Below are 22,271 nucleotides of genomic sequence, written 5' to 3'. Positions count from 1 at the left end.
CCAAATTGCCGAGGGAACATCAGAATCACTCAGAGAGGTGTACTATTTGCGTGGTCAGGTACATCGAGCCTGTTGCCTGCCCCCACAGACAGATTCATTGTGCCAGTGTTCTTGGATCGAAGCAGGCCACAACTTTATTGATTACAGATGTATGCAATTTGGCTCAGGCATCGGGTGATTTCTCACTCAGTCAGCCCACCTCCTGACTGCTTCTCAAAGGGTTGAATCTGAGAAAGGATTGCCCTGTGACTTACAACAAATAGAATTGCTGTCTTGGGGAGTGCTATGGTCCTTAGCCCCATCTGGGCTTATGGACAAAGCACTACCCCAGGATCCCTTTAACGGAGTACAGTGGTGCCTCGCAAGCCGAAATTAATCCGTTCCGTGAGGCTCTTCGTCTAGCGGTTTTTTCATCTTGCGAAGCAAGCCCATTGACAGCTTAGCGGATTAGCGCTACAGCTGTCAAGCGGCTTCCAGCGATCAGCTGTTAAGCGGCTTATCAGCGGAACAGCTGATAAGCGGCTTAGCGGCTTAAGAAAAGGGCAAAAAAGCGGAAAAAACCCGCGGGGGGATGCAAGATTTTTTTCGTCTTGCGAAGCAACCCCATAGGGGAATTCGTTTTGCGAAGCGCCTCCAAAACGGAAAACCCTTTCGTCTAGCGGGTTTTTCGTCTTGCGAGGCGTTCGTCTTGCGGGGCACCACTGTACCCCAATTCCGGCTCCGGCGGCAGTTAAGACATTGGGGATCATTTATAGAGTTTAACTGCAGGGGATGTAAGGCTTCGCCTCCTCCTTCAAAGAAGGGAGAACATGCCTGCTTCTTTGCTGCCTTTCTGATTTTGTGGCAGGTCCACACACACACACATACACACACACAACCCAGCCAGTCAGGGACGAAATAAGTATCAGGATACAGGCACAGGTGATAACAAGCCACAACTGGCTTGCTGAGGTAAGTGGGGTTGGGATGGCATGGGGTCAAGATCCATTATTTCACAAGACTGCCAGCCTGAAGCCCAATACACCATCCAAGCACAGGGAACACTTTGGGACTTGACCAGCATGTAAGAACCTAGTGTGCTGCACGCCATGGAGCTGGAATCTTGCTGGTAACATGAGGTGAGTGGGGCCAGAGCCAGTCTGCTCTAAACTGAGGCTATAAAATAGATATCATCATGGTTTCATCTGGTTCTGGCTACGTGGTTTGATTAATATGACCAATAAAGATTGTTCAATTGCATTGCCAATTTTGATTAAATCACTATATATATATGGGGGGGGGGGGGTTGGCCGGCTGATGCTTAACAAAATTCTTGTTGAGGTAAAATGCAGGATTCATAGCCTGCATCTGATCAGTTTCTGGCTGATTGCTTTGAAATACCTGTCTTGTAAGAAGTTCCGTGTTAATCCATAAAAATAAGGATGCTTGATTAAATGAAAGTGGTTTTGTTCCTGATTGCAGATTTCAAAATGATTACTGTAGAGATTGCTGTAGAGGAGCTATTTAAGCTGTTATACACCAAGGTGGCATAATAATTTGATTAGCCTGGTACTAAGCACTTGAAGTGCTAGCTGTTTTCATAATTGTGGCAGAAAGGGGGACAAAGCAGGGAGGGGTTAGGAGAGCAAAGCTATTTTGCTGTAGCTTTACTTTTCATTTTTGTACTTTAGTTCTTATAGATTTGCCTTATCCTATGCAATAACTTGAACATTTCTGTTTCTAGTTAAATTGCAACCAAATGCACCTAAATGAAGAGTCAATATTAAATGATCGGCCAAAAGGTATCTTAAAGGGCCATAGGAAATGACCCTTTGAAAACCTGTCACATAGGATTCTCAAGAAACAGAAAGCAGAATCACAGAGATGGATGGAATCTCAAAGGTCATGTACTCCAATGCAGTCAATTGCCCCTCAACTGATGGCCATCCAGCCTCTGCTTAAAAACCTCTGATGGTGGTGCATACACCAGCTTCTGCAGCAGTCCTTTCCATTGTCAGACAACTTCTACCATAGGAATGACTGGTTTAAACCCTTTTTCTTTTAATGTGGGCACTCCAGAGGAATAAAAACAGACCTGCTCCATTATCTATGTGACAGCATTTCAAGTATTTGAAGATGGCTACTCCCTAAAGAAGCCATAAAGAAGGCTGATCATTGAAGAATTGATGCTTTTGAATTATGGTGCTGGAAGAGACTCTTGGGAGTCCCATGGACTGTAAGAAGATCAAACCTATCCATTCTGAAGGAAATCAGCCTTGAGTGCTCACTAGAAGGACAGATCCTGAAGCTGAGGCTCCAATACTTTGGCTACCTCATGAGAAGAGAAGACTCCCTGGAAAAGACCCTGATGTTGGGAAAGATGGAGGGCACAAGGAGAAGGGGATGACAGAAGACGAGATGGTTGGATAGCATTCTCAAAGCTACCAGCATGAGTTTGACCAAACTGCGGGAGGCAGTGGAAGACAGAAGTGCCTGGCGTGCTCTGGTCCATGGGGTCACAAAGAGTCGGACATGACTAAATGACTAAACAACAACAACAACACTCCATCGCAACTCACTCATATTTTTTTCCAGGCAAAACACACCCAACTCATTCAACTTTTCCTTACAGGACTTTGTATGCAGGCTTCTCACCAACTTTGCCACCCTCTTCTTGACACATTCCAGTTTGTCAATATCCTTCTGAAGCTACAGGTCACAGAGCTGGACAGCAATGGTCAGAAAAGGCCATATGTTCTCTTTTACCCACAGAATTTTCATTTTTGAAAAGGTTGGGGCTGGCTCATATATGCATGTTCATCACTTGATAAATGAAAGCTATTGTTTAAATCAAATATCCACATTCATTTGCTTACTCAGTTCATTATCCAGACTTTTCTGTGCAGGATGGGTTATGATTTTACCATGTATGCAACATGATTGCAGACATTTGCCAGAAGTACCTGTGCAAGAGGTTCCGTTCCCATTGTATCCAGCAGAACACAAGCAAGTGGGCTGGGAAGTGGTAGAGTCATTGACGCAACTGAAATGGAAGAAGGAAGCACTGAGAAGGTATGTATGTACCCAAATTCACCAACATGTTCAAGGATGCTATTCTGTGGTCATGACCAGTCTAAAACTCCAGCATTATTGGATCTCTATAAACAGATAAACCGGTTGATCCTTGTTTCCTTTGCCCAAGTAAATGCAATTAAGAACTATGAGAGTGACATTACATCATGCAGGGTTGAAAGAAGCTCAAGCAATGCATTTTTGCTTTTCCTTGTGCAAAATAAATGGAAGTTTTGCATCTCAGTGACATGTGCATCACAGGATCCCAGTTGATCATAAGTGAAAGCCACTGCCAAAAGGCTATTGCTGACAAAAGATTTAGGTGGTCTCATAGTTATTGGCAGACCAATTTCCATCTATATCAAAATTACTTCTCCTTGATAGGTACATCTTGATAGGTACAGCTGTAGGTACTCTACAGCTGTTGATAATACCCAATACAAAGCAACAGAATGGGTAAATGCCTTACCTATTCACACTTCATTTTCAGAAAAGGAATATGCATTTTGAATTTGCATTTTAAATTAAACAATATATTGTTTAAATTAAACAATATATTGTTTAAATTAAACAATATATTGTTTAAATTAAACAATATATTGATGAGCAGAAGCCATCCTTTTATAATCTTTGCTTATGAAGGTCTTTCTCTCATGCACAAACTGCGCAGGGTGACATTAAAGGATGGAGCAATTGAAAATGCAAAATGTTGAATTAAAACATCAGCTTCCATTATTAATAATAATTATATTCATTAGTCACTTTAAAAAAATGAACTCACAGTGACTTATAAACATTGAAAGCAGATATAAAGAGAAAAAACAACAACCTAAAATACAATAATATGCATAAAGGAGCAAATCCAGCTCAACCCCATCCCACTACGAAAGTCCTGTCATGGTTCCATATTTCAAATACTCATTTGATACATGCATAGCATCACATGTTTTAAACTGTGCCCTCCAATTGTACTCACTTTGCATGTTCATCACAAGTGCCATTACAGAAATCCTTTTTAACTTCTGAGAGAGAGAGAGAAAAAGTTTTTACAACATTATTACTGCATTGCAGGTAGATGACTCTTGGCCCCCCTTCCACTCTACAATTCTATGATTATATGACTCATCAAGTAATTGAGATCTGTCTAAGAACAATGACAGCAGGACCTTGAACCAGATCAGTCTTTGCAGCGATACTTTTTATGTTGTGATCTCAAGTCAGCAGCTTCTCTGTACTGCATCAGAAGCTGCTTCTGCAATGTGACTATTTGGGTGACAGAAGAAGCAGAGTTGCTACTGTGGAAACAAAGTTAAAAAACCTTACTGCACACACACACACACACACACACACACACACACGGCTGCCTGCACACAGATATTAATACTGTAATGGCCTCACTAAATCAGAGTTCTGACTTTTCCCCAAATCCTCCTGTGGTGGAATGCTGAGATCCAAGCAGATCCCATTGCAGGGGTAAAAGAAAAGGAAAATAATCTATGGTAAGTTATCACAGCAGTAATACCAAGGTTCCTGTTAGGTCTAAACTTGGCTATCCCAAATCTTGGACAATCCATAGTTTTGGGGACCCAAGATTAATTATTGACCCGAGAAGAAGTGCTTGACTGTGTTTCAACAACTGTGCAGTGTTCATATTTGATGCTCCAGCAAATACTTAATTTATGTATTGTATTCATGTTCAGCACCTGTGGCACTCCAGATATACTTTTATGTTTATCCTGTTTATTAAGTTTATCCCCCAGAGTATCTCTATGTGTGCATAATCCTATGACTGTCTATCATTCCATTTCTATCACTGCCAGTACGACATTAATTTTTGCTGTTACTCAACCTTACGTAACTGCTTTTTCTTAAATCGGTCTCACTTTTAAGATTTCGTTTTTTAATTCACTGAGTTCAGCAACATCATGACTGCATAGCCACAAAGACAGTTGCTTTCATTCACTTACCTATGTCACAGCTAACCCCTTTAAAGCCTGCCGCACAGGTGCAGCTTCCATCCCCCAGCAGTCCATCGTTGCATATCCCATGTGCACAGTTGCATTCTGAGGATAAATATTAAGCTTCTATCAAGGATACATACAGAAGCCCACATTAAGGCATGCTGAGTTTTCCACAAATTCATAATCAGCTGTATGTGACTGTAGCATTTTAAAATAAATGATGAATCATCATGAAATATGAGTACAAAGCAAGCAATATAGAATATAAATACAAATCCTTCATATACAATCTATTTTTTAAAAAAATATACAAAGTACATACATTTTCAAATGGTTGATTATGAAGTTGTAAAACTGAGTGTGTATTAAAGTTCAACACCATTTTTTTTTATACCAATAGCCAATCAAGGGACTCCAGCCCACAGCAAATTTGGGACTCTGCTGTCTACAATCTATTGATCTTACTAATTCATCTATTAATCTTACTTTTATTTTTAAATAATTGTATTAATTAGCAAAACTTTTTCATCCACTCCCTCGATTTTATTATTTTTGCATTTCCCCTGCACTTTGCTATGATTCACTTTGAAGATCATTGGTTGAGGTTTTTTTAATATACACACATGGAAAAGTTCTAACACCACAATTTTACTAGCAAAGGTTTAATCTTTTGATATACCCACTGGATGCTCTCTCAGACAAAAGTTAAATGGGACCGCACCTATGAATTTGTTATAGCTAATGCCCGCATTGGCCCCTAGGAACCAAATGTGGAACAAAACATATGAGTAATTCACAAAGGGTATGTCGAATAACGTTGTAGAATAATATTCCCTCCCTGTCAATATCACAGAAGTTCCACACATCACTCTAGCCGTGAATCACCTGATTTACAGTTGGTTCCATATCTTCCTGGCTGACACATTTCACAAGCAGTTCCATGGTAACCTTCATGGCATTGGCACTCGCCATTGCCATCAATGCCATCTTGGCACACTCCGTTTCCAGAACACCAACGGCCTGGTTTTCCAGGGCACATCTCACACATATGGCCATAGTAACCTGAACAGCAGACAGAGACCTCAGGAAAAAAACCAAAAAACAGTCAGACACATTATACTGGAGGAAATGTGAAACATCATGTAGTCCAAATATTATTTTTAAAACTGCTTTTCGGTTGTTAGTTGTTGTTATATTTATTTAGTGCTTGAGATGGTGCCATAATAGCATTACTCCGTGGTCATCAAGCAAGCCTCTTGCTCCCGATGCCCACACCACGTTAATTCCAAACAGGAACCTGGCTGAAGGATTGATCCCAGCCAATCATACTATTAATTTATGTGTGAACTGCATAAATTTTAAAAAAATATTGTTTTATTGTATACTGATGTTTTAAATTCTTGTACATTGCTTTTAAAATTTTCTAAATGCCGTATTTTTCGCACCATAGGGCGCACTGGACCATAGGGCGCACCCAGTTTTTAGGGGGGGAAATCAAGAAAAAAAATCTTTCCCCCCCCCCAGCCCCAGAGAGCAGCATACAAGCTGCGCACAACCTCTCCCTGCCGGAGGGATTGCGCGCAGCTATGGAGCAAGCCAAGGCAGGGGGCGGGATGGATCCCGCTCACTGTTTTGGCTTCCCCTTTAGCCCCATGCAGCCTCTCCTTGCCAGGAGAAGCTGCGCAGGGCTAAAGAATCTATAGCCCCGTGCAGCCTCTCTTTGCCGGAGGGGTTGCGCGCAGCTATGGAGCAAGCCAAGGCAGGGGGCGGGATGGATTCTGCTTGCTGTTTTGGCTTCCCCTTTAGCCCCGTGCAGCCTCCCCCTCCCGGGAGACGCTGCGCAGGGCTTTCCTGGCTTTACTGGGAGGTGGGGGGATTCACCCACCTCCCGCAAAACCGGCAGAAGCCGTGCAACTCCTTTAAAGAGATCGCGGCTTCTCCTGGCTTTCCTGGGAGGTGGGAGAAGGGACTGATGCGGCCAGTCAGTCCCTTCTCCCTCCTGTGGAAAAACCCGCAAGAGTGCACGGAGCTTGTGTGCGGCTCTTGGGGGCTTTTCCCGCCTGCCTCCCCCCTGCATTCTCTGCATAGGACGCACACAAATTTTCCATTGCTTTTTAGGAGGGAAAAAGTGCGTCCTATGGTGCGAAAAATACGGTAATAATGTGACTAATAAATTCTTGTAAATACAATACGCAGCTTAACATCTCTAAAGTGGTGCTGACATTGTGATGTTTTTATGTAGATAAGAGGATGGAGTATGTGTTCAGCATGGACAGCAGCATTACAGTCATATCATGGGACAGAGACCACCCCTTCAAATATTTTGGATGGTATTGACAGGTCAGGAAATAAAAAATTGATACTGTGCTTACAGAGAAATAAGTCAGCTGGGGATCTGTGAGGAGGGTGCTATAGAACCCAAGGCCAGCTTGTGGGTTTTCCCAAGGCATATGATCAACTAGTAAAAGAACAGAATTCTGGGCTAGATGAGCTCTTACATCCTTCTGGGCAACACAACTTTCTGAGTGATGGCACAAAGGTCTCTGAAGCATCTTTCCATTTTATGATGGAAGTGGTGTTATTTCATCCAAGGGCTCTAAATCATCACTAGCCAACTGCATGCATTGAATGGGAAGTAGATCTATAGAAGCTGGCTTTCTCAGCTCTCATGCAAACACTTTTGTGCCAGCCATAATGAAATGAGTATGAATTCCATGTGTGGGGCAGGAATAAACAATTCTCTATGTGGTCATCATGCATTTGTATACAATAAAGCTTGCTTACTAAGGAAACTTTGATGCAGGTGAAATGACAGCCAACTGATCTGCGGCCTTGAGACCTTAATACACAGTGAGGAAAACTCCCATTCGCTGGTGCTCCCTGTCAATTATAAAAAAGTCATTACCAATCACATCATAAACAGATATTTATTCCAAGCAGACAACACTCAGCTTTAACCAGCAAATGTATTTAACTCTCATTCAGCTGCCTCAATATAAAAGTATTATTGGCCAAAGGGCTTTGCTCATGCAGAGAATCAAGGATTAAGTTAATGTAAAAAGCTTAAAGCAGGGGTTGGCAAGGTTTACCTTGCCTGGGCTGGTTCACTCCAGTGGAGATGTCTCCGTGGACTGGATCGCACGCACGCTCGTGATTTCCGGTGTCTGCGTAGACGCGATTTCCAGTGCCACAGAAGCGAGTCCCCGCACCGTGCTGCACCGGTTTAGTGTAGTGTGCGGGGACTTGCTGAGCAGGCAGCTTAGTTTGGGGGTGGCATGTGGGCCAGTTAAACGACCCCCGTGGGCCACTTTGGCCCATGGGCCTTAGGTTGCCGACCCCTGGCTTAGAGAAATCCGTTAGGGAGATGACTGGTGCCCATTTTGGCAGATGACTGGTGCCCATTTCAAATATTGGGGGTAAAGAGGAGGGATTATTTTGACTCTTAAGGCATTTTAAAAAGACAAAAACAAATACTGGATGAACAAAGCAACTTGTTCCAATTATGTGTGTGTGTGTGTGTGTGTGTGTGTGTGTGTGTCGAATTAAGTGCTAGTCAGAGTACACCCATTAAAATTAATGGGTCAAGTTAGTCATATTCATTTCAATGGGTCTACTCTGAGTAGGACTGAATTGGATACAACCCTATCAATGAAGGTTAGGTGGAAAATGCTGCAAATAGGAACTGGGAGAATTTCAATTCAGTTTGCATTTAAAAACAAACCTTTCAAACTTGAACTTTCTGAAACAATTCAAGAACTGCCACACAGCTATCCTTCATAGTTGACACGCAAAGTTTGTCACACAGTTCTCCAACCAACTAATGTTTACAAAAATACACATATCAGGGGAATGTGTGTATAAAACAGGTACATTTATGAAAGCAGTATACAAAAATACACTGTATAAAGTGAAACTGCTTGTAAAAATGAATATAAAAATATGTTTATTGGGATAAATTTGCACTAAATTGTTGAATAATTTTCACAAGGATTGTTTTACAAAAAATTGCTACACAAATGTGGAGAAATGAATTTACATTTGGCTAAATTAGAAACTGAGAGGACTGATACTAACATATCTTTCCATCCCTAGCAGCAGGGTAAAGGAGTAAGTAAGAAAATATATAAATTCTGTGAGGAAAAATATTCAAAATAAAAATCACGACTTACAGCAAGCACTGATCCGTTTGGGCACCTGATTTTTTTGTCACACTTCGCACATCTTGTCTAGGGTACAGAGGATTTTTTTTTTAAAAAAGGAGAGAAGTCAGTTTCATGTTCACAGCATGTTAACAATTATCAGTCTCAGCTACAGGGATGCAGAGCATACAAGGTAGAAGATGAAGTATACAGCCAATTAACTGCCATTTCCCAAAAGCTAAGATGGTAGAGTACATTCTTAATGGCTTTGCTGAAATTTTAAAAAATTATGTGAAGCCCCATTATTCCTCCTAATATCCATTGTTGTGGTCACAGGACTCTTCCATTGTGAAATGTCAATCCCTTCAAATGGCAACTTCTTTTGTGTGACTTTCTAATTTGTTTTAACAACCTATGGATCCCTAGACTATGAGACCTTTGGTAACTGAAATCTAACTCTTCAATTTATATTATAACTACAATACATGATTCTCTGGAACCTAACCCATAGACTTTTGGCAATGTGGCAAAATAATACCTCTAAAATAAATAAAAGCAATGGTTTTGGCACTCTTGGGTCTGCTCATTGAGCAGCAATGCCAAGATATAACACCTCATTTCATGAAGATTATTGACGAGCAGCCATCAGATATTTAGTTCCCAGACATTAGGGTCTGTGTTTTTGCTGTTCTCATTTTATATGAATTCATATGGCAGAAAGAATTGGCTTTAGAAAGATATAGCCTCATTCATTCATTCATTCATTTTCTTTGGCAAATTAAGTTGCTTCTCAGTGTGGGTTCCTACAGCTCAAGACCAGGCAAAGCAATGTAGCAGCATGCGTTAAGATTCTTGGGGAAGGGACTTTACAGTTAGTGGTGTCCCCCCATCTCAAATGGGTTAGAAGGTCAAATACCCCCCTCAGATCCACAATTGGAGGCAGTGTGCTTTGACAACCTGCTCCAACTGAATTCAGTCCCACCAGCACTTCAGTGCACCATGCTGCACTGTACTCTCTTCGATATTTGAGACACAACTTCTAATTTAAAGGTAACAGGAAGTGAGCTGTAGGGCCGCTGGCTTCTGGTCCCAGTCCACTAAGCAGTGATTTTATGGAAAGTGAAAGTGGCACTAGGGACCATACAGGAGATGCCGAGCATGTCTGATAATGTCCATGGGCTCTTTTGAGCGTCTTGGGGTAACAAGAGGTTTTTTTTAAAAAAAATTGTGAGCACTTCCAGGGACTGCAAACATTGCTCATCAGTACAGAAAGTTGAGAGCACCAATTGAAAGGAATGTGAGCCACTCAGTAAATAGATGTCCAATAAGAGGCGTCAGAAAAGAATTTGCGTCTCCTGATGTAAAAAGCTTGGGTCATATATGTCTATTCAGAAGGGTAAGTGAGTATAGCATTGCTGCCTGAATTCCAAGACGCTGGAGCTTATGTAAAATATTGTCAGGCAATAATTATTACAAGTGAAGAAGTGGATGCGGCTGGGGATTTAGAGGCAGAAATTTTTCTGAATACCAGCAGACTGGCCCAGCAGACTGCTCTTATAGGTATAAAACCAAATCGATCATTTTAGCCTCGTCACCGGTATCAAATTTAGCTTTCCATAAACATGCTAAACACAAGGAGTGACTTTAGGCATATTCACGGTGGCATGGCTATGAGAATTCCCTGGAGGATACCTTATCAGGCAAGCATTAAACACGTTCAGTCTTGAAAGGTGCAATATATCAGAGCTCAAAAGGAACAGCCGATTTTCAGTAAAAGAGGACAGTCTGTACAGGCAGTGCGCAGCTGTGCAGCAAATGCCCACCCCCCTCCCAGAGCCCCAAGTGAGCAGATATTCTCAATGAATGACCCAAACCAATTGGCAAAGAAACCTATCATGCCCAATTAATTAGTTCTAAAGTAACCATCAACAAACACGTAAATATAGTACAAAACAAGAAATTACAGGTCTCTAACACTTTACCTTTTGCACTGTTGTGCTGTTGATACTACAACGGTTCTTTTGAACTTGCAGGACTTCAGAAACCCCAATCAACATCCCATTTGTTGTTTCAACAAACTGGCCATTCAGGAGGACTTTGTTTACATATGCCTGCAGTAAGAAAGGATGGCAAGTAATGAAATCTAGGTATGCTCTGGAAAAGCACAATGGCTCCAACATTAATTTCTAATAGGGCATAGAATGAATAGTTTATCATGTTGTCCTGCCAGCATTATTAAGTCTTAGAAGAAAAAATCATTTCAGAGGCAAAAGTACAATTCAGTAGCCCATGTGATCACACTGCAGGTACACAGCTAACAAAGAAGTCAGTCAGCTGCACTGATGAGCAAAGACCAATGTATTAATCACTGGTCTACAATTCTTTCACAAAGGTCACTGAGAAAACTTTAGCAGGTAAACTGTGCTGCTTGTGACCAAGTGGTTTTAAGGATGCAGCCACAGTCCAAGAGCAACCCCATCATTTGAAACATGTGACCAAATTAGTGGCTTCCTATAAAACCATACATTGTAGAATGGAAGCATAATTCACCTCTCATTCTCACCTGAGTAGTGTTTTTGTAAAACATCAGCCAGTATGAGAATCCAAGCATTGATGTTTTGTGAACTCCGCTTTTCAGGTCGGTGGCCAACAGTTTAACTCCAAGAACAACATGGTATTGTACAGTGTCCATGTCCTAGAAACCAAGGTGTACAGGAAACAAAATGTTGGTTATTTTAAATAAATGAACAAAAGCAGCGAGATAACAGCTGGAGATAGGTAAAGATAAGAAGACATGCCATTGTGGTAATCAGTGATTCTGTTTGATAACCAGGCCTGTATCTAGTAATGAATCTTTCACTGTTGCTTTGCTCCATCAAATATTTTACCTGGGCACCTTTATTACCATTATTTAATTAAAATGTTAATGTAGAGGAATCTACGTTCCTCAGATGAGTCACCCTCTTCACAACCTGAGAAGGAAGTAGTTATTATTCTTATTACATAGGTTGTGGAACACTGGCAGAAACACAGCCCTTTGCCTAATCCATTCTGTGAATTTGGCGGGATTTAAAGCCAGATTCCTTACCAACAATGGAGCATACTGAGGTTCATAGAATACTTGTATACTGAAGGAGAATGCTAAAGCTATTCTCAACCAATAAATAAATTGGCACTGTTTTACAAGTGACTGGTTATTAGTGAGATAAGTGAGATATTAATTTGGATGATTATTAAAATAACTCTGAAGAATTTCAGCTTCTGTTTGATGAATTGCATCATTACCTCTATCTTGCTATTATATATATGTGTATGTATATATATATATATATATATATATATATATATATATATATATAATAGCAAGATTGTGTGTGTGTGTGTATATATATATATATATACACACACACACACACAATATATATTGCCTTAGATGTTTGAATGAGTTAGAGGTGCCTTGCAGGGTACGGAATTTCTAAATGGAAGACAAGTGTTATGCTAACCTGTGTATGAATGGCTTTACATGTGAATTTTTCACCTGCTCTGGAAAGTGTTAGTGAAGTGGGGCTATTTACAATGCATGCAGTAGGAAGTTCATGTGTAAAGAACATGAGATACAATATGCCTTCCATTTAGAAATTTTGCAATGCATGAATCAGCCTTTACTCATTCATTCAAAGCGTGACTTCACAAGGTAGTATACAAAATCTGATTCAGTGATGATGTGGCATTACCCCCAAAGAATAAATACAGAGGCTTGTAAAAATAAGTAAATGCATGCATGCATGCATACATACATACATACATACATACATGCATACATAGTTCTTACCAGCTGTGTAATATTAGCATCTTGGCAATACTTCTCAATTGAACTATTTCCTGGGACAAAAATAGTGTATTTTTCAGATGACTCAATCTTTGCAATCAGATGGTATTGCTGAAAGTTTCAGAAGAATACAATTAACAAGCAAATGTGGTCAGCAAAGATTATAGAGAAAGCAAAAGAAAACGTGGGGGGAAACCAAACAACTCTGCCAATTATATGTTCAGATACATTTAGGAGAGTTTCAAGGTAAGATGATTTAGAGAAAGAAAGGCATGCTCTCTGTTTTTAATAGGGTCAAACAACACACTGTGCTTATTGTGCAACGTACAAGTAAATCCTAGATTTTCTTTAATTAACTTCAGGCATGGGGTGTCAGTCTTAGTACTGTGGCAAACAATGAGAGGAGGTTTATCCCTTTCCCCATCAGTCTCTGGACAAATTTGGGGGCTGCTGCATGGCTATGGGTTAGAAAAAAATCCGATAGGCACAATGAGTTATGCATTTCACAACAGTTTTCTACTGTTCCCTTACATAGATAAAGTCGTTAAACTGATGCCCTCCTAAAGTTGTGGACTACAACTCCCATCATCCCTGACCATTGGCCATGCTGATTGGGGCTGCTGGGAGTTGTAGACCATAACATCTGTAGGTCCCTATGTCAGCTCCCCCATTATAAACATTCGTGTTTTGAAGATGAGCAGGGGGGAAAGGAAACATTTTTCTAGTGTTTCATCAGATGCCCTTGGCAGTCACAGGATTACAACACTATTAGCCATCATTTTCTGGGTTTATCAAAATGTACTCCCTTCGTTTCCTTTTATTCCCCCCCACAAAGACAATGCGGGATTGTTTTAGAATTGGTCTTCCTCCATACACCAACAGAAGACACTTCCTGTATCTAGGCAGACTAGTACAACAATTAATGGGTTCAAATTACTTTTGAAAGATGCATTTAAATGCAACGCAGCTGACATACTCACTTCTAGTAGCTCCTTGAACCTACTGAAGGAGGGTGTCGCATTAAGTTGCTGCTGCAGACCTGGGGCTCTTGGAGGGATATCATCCAAGGTGGGCAACAAAACCTGAGCAGAGGAAGACATGAAAACAAAATGAGACTCAGTGGCGTAGTGCAGCACAAATATAGGGAGAGTACATCTCTGGAAGTTTTTCCACAGCAAAAACTGTAGTATACTTCTCTTTTTTGTGTGTGTGTGTGGGGCAGGGGACAGGTTGAAGGACAGGTTTTCCCTGGGACATCATCCCATTGTTAGGTAAGCTAGGCTCAGAGATTCCTAGCTCCAGATCACCCAGTTAACTTCATGGCTGATCAGCGATGTGAGATCAGCTGTCCCCCATCAAAATCAAATGTGTTAATTGCCACACCAGTCCTCTGCTACCTCTTTAATAGGTATTATATGCTGGTTGGAAATGTTTGCTAAGTGTCTTGAACCTTTAGAAGTCCATAAATAAATCAACCTTTAGAAATCAATAAATAAACTCTGCAACTTGGTTGCTATTTACCTAGTGAAACAGCTCTAGATAATCTCAGTATCACTATGGCTTTGGGGCTGATGCATTTCTGTTCAGACCTTATAAATCCTCTTAACCAGAAATAGAAAGAAACATGTTCAATGCAATCTGTCAATGTACCTTGTCGATGATATAAATAGTGCTGTTAATAGCAGGGATGTCACCCAAAACAATACTTGCATTCTGAATCGTTATGGCCTGGAAAGCAAACAGAATCAAACTTCATAAATTTGCATTAGGCTGCCAAGAATTAATGGATAATGCATATTTACACAAAAGTGCTGCATCAGACACACACCTTAAATTGTGTACCATTTGTCTTGGAACACTCTAGTTCTGTTCCACAAAATCTACTCACTACCAGTACTGATGTTCTCTAACCCTGGGATTTTATCCTTAGTTTCTGTGGGACTTCCTATCGCCTTTTAAAAAATACACAGAGAACTCTCCTCCACACACACCACAGTCAATCTCCCAGTAGCAGAGGCTCACTTATTCTGCTTATCAATAACACAGCTGCATACACAATATACATTTAAAGTACACTGTAAGCACATTATAATCCGTGTAATCCTGGGATTACTACAATTCCAAGAAAGTAATGTGCTTTCAGTGCATGGTGTGACTACAGCCAGAGTCATGAAATATGTCCATATGTAGAACTTTACCAGCAGTCTCAGGCCCATGGTTGCCTACAGTTTAGCCACTCCTCCTCTAGACCAGAGAACTTGGTGTGTGGATTAGCCATACCTTGATGACTTCATCCAAGCCTGTCATCAGATATTCTATCTGCTCAAAAGCATGAACAAAGGATGGCTTCACAACCACTACAGTGTGGGATTCAATGGAGCTGTGCCATTGGAAGTGGGTCTCAACTTAAAATGAACTTCATGTGGGGTAGAAAACAGATATAGATATTTCAGCCATGTGGGGTAATTAATAATCGACTTGGATGGATCCCTAGATCCAGGGCTTTATTTCAGCTAGAACTCGCCAGAACTCAGTTCCGGCACCTCTCAGGTGGGCACCATTATAAGCTAACAAGGGAGGTGTTCATCGTGAATTCTGACACCTTTTTCTAGAAAAATAGCACTACCTAGATCCAAATACACTATCCAGTTAGGGAGTCTCAGCAGAGTTTAAAAGTCACAAAATGTGTAACCTCAGCAAAGTGTTAGGAATATAGGCTGTCAGACCTTTTTTAATAACCAGTTTAGTCCACTTACAGTACTTCCCCATTTCTACCCCCTCACAATGAACAAGCCACAGCATTTAGTGAGCTTAAATGCTTTACTCACAGATGCCAAAGGTCAGATTCATGCGTTACTCCATGCAGCAGCAAGAAGAACACAGGCAGAAAATTCTTGGGTTACAAAATACAGAAAAGTACTTTTGAGCATGCAGTCTGGGCTTGAAACAGTCAAGCCCAAACGTGTTGCCTGGTCAGTTTCACATGGTGGAAGAGAGTGAACAAAGGAAGCTTCATTTCCTTCTTCACTGGAGGTGATGGGGGTGACCTAACTGAATCTAGGAATACAGTTCTGTGGTCTTAACCCCTTCATGCATTAACTATCCCTATGCTTGCTAATTATATTTGACTGCAATTTCCCACACTTCATAGAACTAAACCTACAGTTTTAACTTTTGATGGTCACCCTCATGACTAACCATGATTTAGACCGCAGGTCTAAATTCAGTACACCCATTCCAGACTTAATTCCAACTGGGCTTTGGCAATGAAGTGGCCACGGTGTCTCTGACCGATGGCCTTTACTGAGAAAGAGAGAGATAATAGGAGGAGTGTGGCACTTCTACTCCTTACTCTTGCTCAGTCTCTTCCTCATCTAACCCTCATGTAAAATTATCTGAGGGCCAATCCGTAGGGTCTGTTATATAAATACATTAAAAATGTTAAAATTATTTTTAGAAATCTCTTACCCCACTGCTGTTGTTAATTTTCCACCTGATCCGTGGGCTAAGGGTGGGCAGCTCCTGGCCCACGTAGTTCTTGAGTTGCTCAGTTGTGAAAGAACCCAGAAGGAAGTGGCCCCTGCAATTGAGTAAGGAAAGAACATTCAGAATATTATTTCCTAGGGAGTTAATGGCCAGAGGAAACCTTTCAGTTCAACTAGGTTGCATTTCCCTATATTTCCCAGTTATTTTCTACCAGCAAACAAGCTTCGCCTCCTCTAAATATTTCAAGAGTTATGTTTGAGGTCTTTTCTTTCCATCTTAATCCAGGACATGAAAGACCAAACTGTCTCCAGTGACTCATATCTCTTTTGCCGATTCTATAATCTATTGTCCAATTTGGAACAGTTTTACTTGCTTTATAATGGTAATGGTTTTATCTGTTTTTATAACTGTATACAGTACTGTAGTGTTGTAACCCATCCTTATGGGACGATTCCAAGGGTGCATTAAGAAAGCTTATAAACAAACAAGCAAACAAACAGCTTCTCAGTTGAGAACTGAGAGCGTCCTTAACGGTAAGTGAGGCTCTGGCTATTCTTGTATGAAGAGCACTGTACACTATACAGTAATTGTTTGCTAAATGCAGGGGTCAAGATCCTTTGAACAATGGGCCAAACCTGATCCATCAGGGATCCCAATTTGTTCCACAAGGCTATTTACCCTAAATCACACTGGCCCGTCAAATTTGTCCCACCAAGGTTGGATATGCTATTCTTTGCAAATATGGGGTGTGCTTTGTTTTGTTTAAAGCTGCATGTACACTTTTATACAGAAATTGTTCAACATGTCTGCCTACCAAGGTCCGGCTACAGCTGTGCTGCCTGTCTTTGCTTCTTTGATTTTCTGGACCTCGTGCTGGATGTGCACAGAGAGAGAACAGTGGGTGGGCAGGCGCACATACTGCTGCTGAATGCCATAAACTCACTCAACGCACTTATGAAATGTGCACACGCACACACCATTATATGCAGTGCCTGGGCAGCAATGAGACAGAAAGCAGGAAAAGGCAGCTACAGTGGTACCTCGGGTTAAGTACTTAATTTGTTCCGGAGGCCTGTTCTTAACCTGAAACTGTTCTTAACCTGAAGCATCACTTTAGCTAATGGGGCCTCCTGCTGCCGCCGCGCTAATGGAGCCCGATTTCTGTTCTTAACCTGAAGCACTATTTCTGGGTTAGCGGAGAGTGTAACCTGAAGCGTATGTAACCTGAAGCGTATGCAACCCGAGCTACCACTGTATATACATTTTTTAGCTCTGCCTGGTGATGTCCAAAAAGATCACTTGTGAATCACAGCTCTGATTTTCTCCATTAGCTAAAACCCTGCAAGCTGGGGACTACCAACCAGGCTAGCTCATTTCACCAAAATTGTTGGTGAGGTGCAGAGTTCACATTTTGACTTATATCTTTTCATGTAAAGCACACAGAAACTCACTTTTTTAAAAAAGAAACTAAAAGTTCCTGAGCCCCTGCTGACCTTGATCCCCCACCCCAAATCGAAACCTTTCTACCAGCCTGTTGGAGGCTCCGGTTCTGTAACTCTTGGAGCAATCGTAACTATATTGCAACTCTGTGCCCTTGCCTGTGGTATTTTCTGACCATCTTAGATCAAGAGAATAGTCATATATAGTCACACCAAACCAATTTAGGTAAGTAAGTAAGCCCAAAGGGCCAATGCTACCTGACAAGTAATAATAGCATGTCTGGCTGTAGCCAGAAATCTTTTTCATCTTTGCTCAGGTTTTGGATGGCTTCTTTCACTGGTACCAAAACAGTCAAGTTGGTTCCTTCAGGGATGCTGAAGAGGGATTTCTTTGGTCCAAAGCAAAAAACAAAACAGAAACATGTATTATTGCTTTGTTAGCCTCCGTTGCCAATTTGAATGAAAAGATAGGGAAGAGATTATTTATTATCCATATTGCCATCTCCCAACAAATGGATTCAACTTAACCAAGGGTGGACACTTCCCAGAGCCACTAAAGCTATCTTTAATGCAACATCTTTAGCTATTTTAATGAAACTGTGCATATTCCAATAAAAGGTAAAGGGACCCCTGACCATTAGGTCCCTTTACCTTTTATTAGGTCGTGGATGACTCTGGGGTTGCGGCACTCATCTTGCTTTATTGGCCAAGGGAGCCGGTGTACAGCTTCCATGTGGCCAGCATGACTAAGCAGCTTCTGGCGAACCAGAGCAGCGCACGGAAACGCCGTTTACCTTCCCGCCGGAGCGCTACCTATTTATCTACTTGTACTTTGACGTGCTTTCGAACTGCTAGGTTGACAGGAGCAGAGACCAAGCAACGGGAGCTGACCCTGTCACTGGGATTCGAACCACCGACCTTCTGATAGGCAAGCCCTAGGCTCTGTGGTTTAGACCACAGCACCACCCGCGTCCCGCATATTCCAATAAGCAGGTCTCAGAGCGGTAGTAGTATCTTGTCTGACTGACAACATGATCTTCATATTCATCAGCAGAGGAGGGCAAAACTATGAAGCTCTATCCTCTTCTTTACGGAAATCAGTTTTGTAATAGTATGGACTGAAAACAATGAACACAGGAGTCCAGGGCAGTGCCTATCCATAAGGCTGCCCCATCCTCATTAATGTATGTTGGCTGATTGACTACTCATCAGAAAAGTATGTTAAATGAAACACAGATGATGCCCAGATCGTTTTCAAGAATCAAAATGTTTGGATGCCCCAAGCATCTTTCCTAATTATATGGCGTTGCACTGACTGAGTCTTAGCTAGAAATAAACACCCAGTTTCTTTGTTTTGCACCTTGTTGTAAAATGCAAATAGAATACTTCTACCAGTTGGACAGTATGCTTAACCCCTCAGTAGTTTTAGGTGGTTATACAATTTCTCTCCCACCAGCAAACAAACTTAATTACTTTGAACAGTAAACGTCTTACCTTAATCCACCCATAGAAGTCAGAAAAGTGGTAATTCCTTACTAATTCCTTCAAAAAGAGAAGACAACAGATATTTAAAAATAAAACAAATAAACAAACAAGTACAGCACCGAGTGGGCACAGATAAAAGGTGGATGTCAAATTCAGGCGTGAACCTTGATTAAGTGACAGGTCAAAAATGAATACAGATGAATTTTGCCTATTGAATTTAGAATCCTGGTCCCTCAAGTCAAGGTTCCAATATCCTGCTGTAAATAGGAACCAGCCAGGTGCCTCTGGAAAGCTTACAAGCTAGATGTCAGGAGGACACAGGAGCCGCAGTTCAAGTTTCCTCCTATCACTTTCTTCTCCAATCTCGCTTGAATGAAAGCACAGGTGAGCTGGGAGAGGAACAGAAGCAGGAGTAGAGCATTAATAATCAGATGCCCAGAGTGGTTACATAAAGGGCAAGGTGTGGGAGCATTGGAGGAAGGGTGCCCAGAAATTTATGAATGGAAGGGAACAGACTCTGGAAGAGGCTAGAAAACAAGGCAAGGAATGTAGGAAGAAAACTAAACTGGCTGTAAGTAGAAGCAAAGAGGAAAGATATTAATTCTGGAGGTAAAGTCCAACAAGAATTAAAGCCATCCAGAATTTAAAAGCTGCAGAAATAAAAATGATGAGTTTAGGAATTGCCCTTCTCCTCTTCTCTCCTCCTCTCAATGTCCTCCTTCTCCCCTGTTTCAACTCTATCATGCCCACAAGAAGGCTATTTTAAGCTCCCTCACAAAAACATATTTTGCTACGGTTCCTGGATTACAATGGGAAATGTGGCGAGAGCAGTTAGTAGATTGTCTTTGATGGGAAAGCTATTGGTAGAATGCTATTTTTCCGTACAGCAACACTTGATAAATTATCTGTCTACTTTTCATCTTTTACTTGTAGGTATTACAACAAAACCAGAACATAAGATTTAAGAACAGAAGTACTCAGCTGTTCATGTCTCTATGAAGCAGTACTCCAGGATTTCAGAGAGGGTTATTCCCAACCCAACCTGGAGAGGATACGCATTGAATCTGGGACCTTCTGTTTGCAAAGCACGTGCACTGTCACTGAGCTAGATGGCCCTTACCATGTATGAATTCACTTTGCTTTCTCATCTCTTAGGATAGAATAGAATGTGTATTTTTACCTTCAATATATTTCCATAACATAGAACTCCATCTCCCATGTATCCATCAGAGCAACGGCAAGCCTTCTCTCCAGTACTAAGAGACTGGCATGTAGCCTGTTGGGTTTTTAAAAAGCAACAAAGCAAAACAACTCTCAGCAGGATAATTCTCTAATAAAAGAAACATGGTTCAATGTTGTCCACACAGGAAGTTTGTGGTTAAGCAATGACATAAACCCTGGTCTCCTGTGACACAGGCTAGGGCTTTTGCTACAATAAACATTTTCCATCTTCAGTGATCATGTGTTGGAGCTTATTTTCTCTGTACACAAGCTAAATTGCCTGACAATAAAAATATATACGCTGTGCAAAGCACCTATTCCCAGCAGACATTGCATACTTAGCACAATCCATGAACCCCCACATATTCGTGTGATAATGATACACCTGAAACAGTTTTATGAGCAGCCCTTGTGGTTCCATCAATTAGCAGTTTTCACAAAGAAAAAGCAGTTTTCACAAACAAGCATTTCTTGGACTTTTCCAGTTTCTTACCAGTTCATGGCAGCCACCATTGTCCACAGAGCAAGGAGCAACAGGGTCACAGCTGTAACCATCGCCATTGTAATTTCTCTTGCATATACAACTGCTCTGAAAGTAGAAGCAACAAGAACTATGGTCAACAATTGTTACTAAAATTTCTTCTCCAGAACACTGCTATTTTTTTTAAATAAAATGTCGCTTTTTAAAAGTCTCCTCAACAGCTCCTTGAAATATAGAAACAAAAATTGAATGCTGCTATGGGAATATTTGGCTAGCACTACACTGAACAAAACAATGTTGAACATAACAAAGGTACACTGAGGTTGTTAAGTTCAGTGCACTTGCGTACAATTGTTCTTTGTTGGGTGATTGTAGTACAGATTCTGCTAGATACACAGAACCAGAAACATCCTGGAATTTCAGGATGAATGAATCCTGCCAGTGAAAGCCCTGCACAAGGACTGGATTGCACTAGTATCAAACTACCATCTTTTGGAGAAAGAGAGCAACAAAGATAATGGGAAAGACATAGAGGAAAGAAAATATTTAAACAGACTACAAGATACAAAGTGAGAGATGGGACCCAAATATTGCAGGCCTGGGTTATTATTGTTATTACTGTTATCATAACTTTTATTACCCTCCCTTCACCAGCAGGTGCCAGGGCAGATTACAATAATATATATTTCAGAAATTAAAAACAGTTAGAGCAGATTACTGTCAGAGGCTGGGTCCACACCTGCAAAGTTTGTAGACTAGTTTACATACAATCAAACCTATGTTATCTAGAATCACACAAAATGCCCAGCTTCCAGGTTGACTGGACATCATATTACGGTTGTCCTAGGGCAAAAGTGATAGCTGCCCATAGAAAAAGGATTTTAGCATAGCTGTGAGTAGGCTGCAGCATATTAGCTACCAAAAGGGAAATAAAGGATAATGATAGCAGCAAAATCAATTTGTTCTAAGTCAGGTCTTCCTTCATGTGTATTTTTCTTTTAGAGATTTTAAATGGTTAAAGGTGCAATGTGGCTACACATAAATCAATGGAACACAAGTCCGCTCACCTCTCTTGGTGCAGCGGCATTGCTGGACGGAAGAGGTTTCACTGGGGCCCCGAAGGTGGAATTCATATGGCAGTGCCCTTCCTGATAGGCGAAGGAGGCATAAGCCCCTGCC

The 22,271-nt window shown here is 41.1% G+C and overlaps 1 protein-coding gene across 3 annotated transcripts in view; it reads right to left on the bottom strand.

Moving 5' to 3' along the window:
• STAB1 (stabilin 1) overlaps positions 1–22,271 on the bottom strand; it is a 90,967-nt gene that overhangs the window by 29,206 nt on the left and 39,490 nt on the right. For all 3 annotated transcript variants that reach the window (XM_081900188.1, XM_081900189.1, XM_081900190.1), the window contains 16 exons: positions 21,105–21,200; positions 20,571–20,666; positions 19,400–19,447; positions 18,164–18,294; positions 16,449–16,560; positions 14,631–14,708; positions 13,961–14,062; positions 12,984–13,091; positions 11,715–11,846; positions 11,134–11,262; positions 9,182–9,238; positions 7,797–7,892; positions 5,898–6,093; positions 5,019–5,114; positions 4,028–4,073; positions 2,943–3,022 (listed from right to left, as the gene is read on the bottom strand). In XM_081900188.1, the coding sequence (XP_081756314.1) occupies positions 2,943–3,022; positions 4,028–4,073; positions 5,019–5,114; positions 5,898–6,093; positions 7,797–7,892; positions 9,182–9,238; positions 11,134–11,262; positions 11,715–11,846; positions 12,984–13,091; positions 13,961–14,062; positions 14,631–14,708; positions 16,449–16,560; positions 18,164–18,294; positions 19,400–19,447; positions 20,571–20,666; positions 21,105–21,200 (1,603 nt within the window). The remainder of the gene's footprint in view (positions 1–2,942; positions 3,023–4,027; positions 4,074–5,018; positions 5,115–5,897; positions 6,094–7,796; positions 7,893–9,181; positions 9,239–11,133; positions 11,263–11,714; positions 11,847–12,983; positions 13,092–13,960; positions 14,063–14,630; positions 14,709–16,448; positions 16,561–18,163; positions 18,295–19,399; positions 19,448–20,570; positions 20,667–21,104; positions 21,201–22,271) is intronic.

This window comes from Podarcis melisellensis (genome assembly GCF_964234715.1).
Source record: "Podarcis melisellensis genome assembly, chromosome: 2".
NCBI classification, from domain to species: Eukaryota; Metazoa; Chordata; class Lepidosauria; order Squamata; family Lacertidae; genus Podarcis; species Podarcis melisellensis.
Note: the sequence above shows the minus strand (reverse complement) of the source record. Positions and strands in the feature narration are given on the sequence as shown.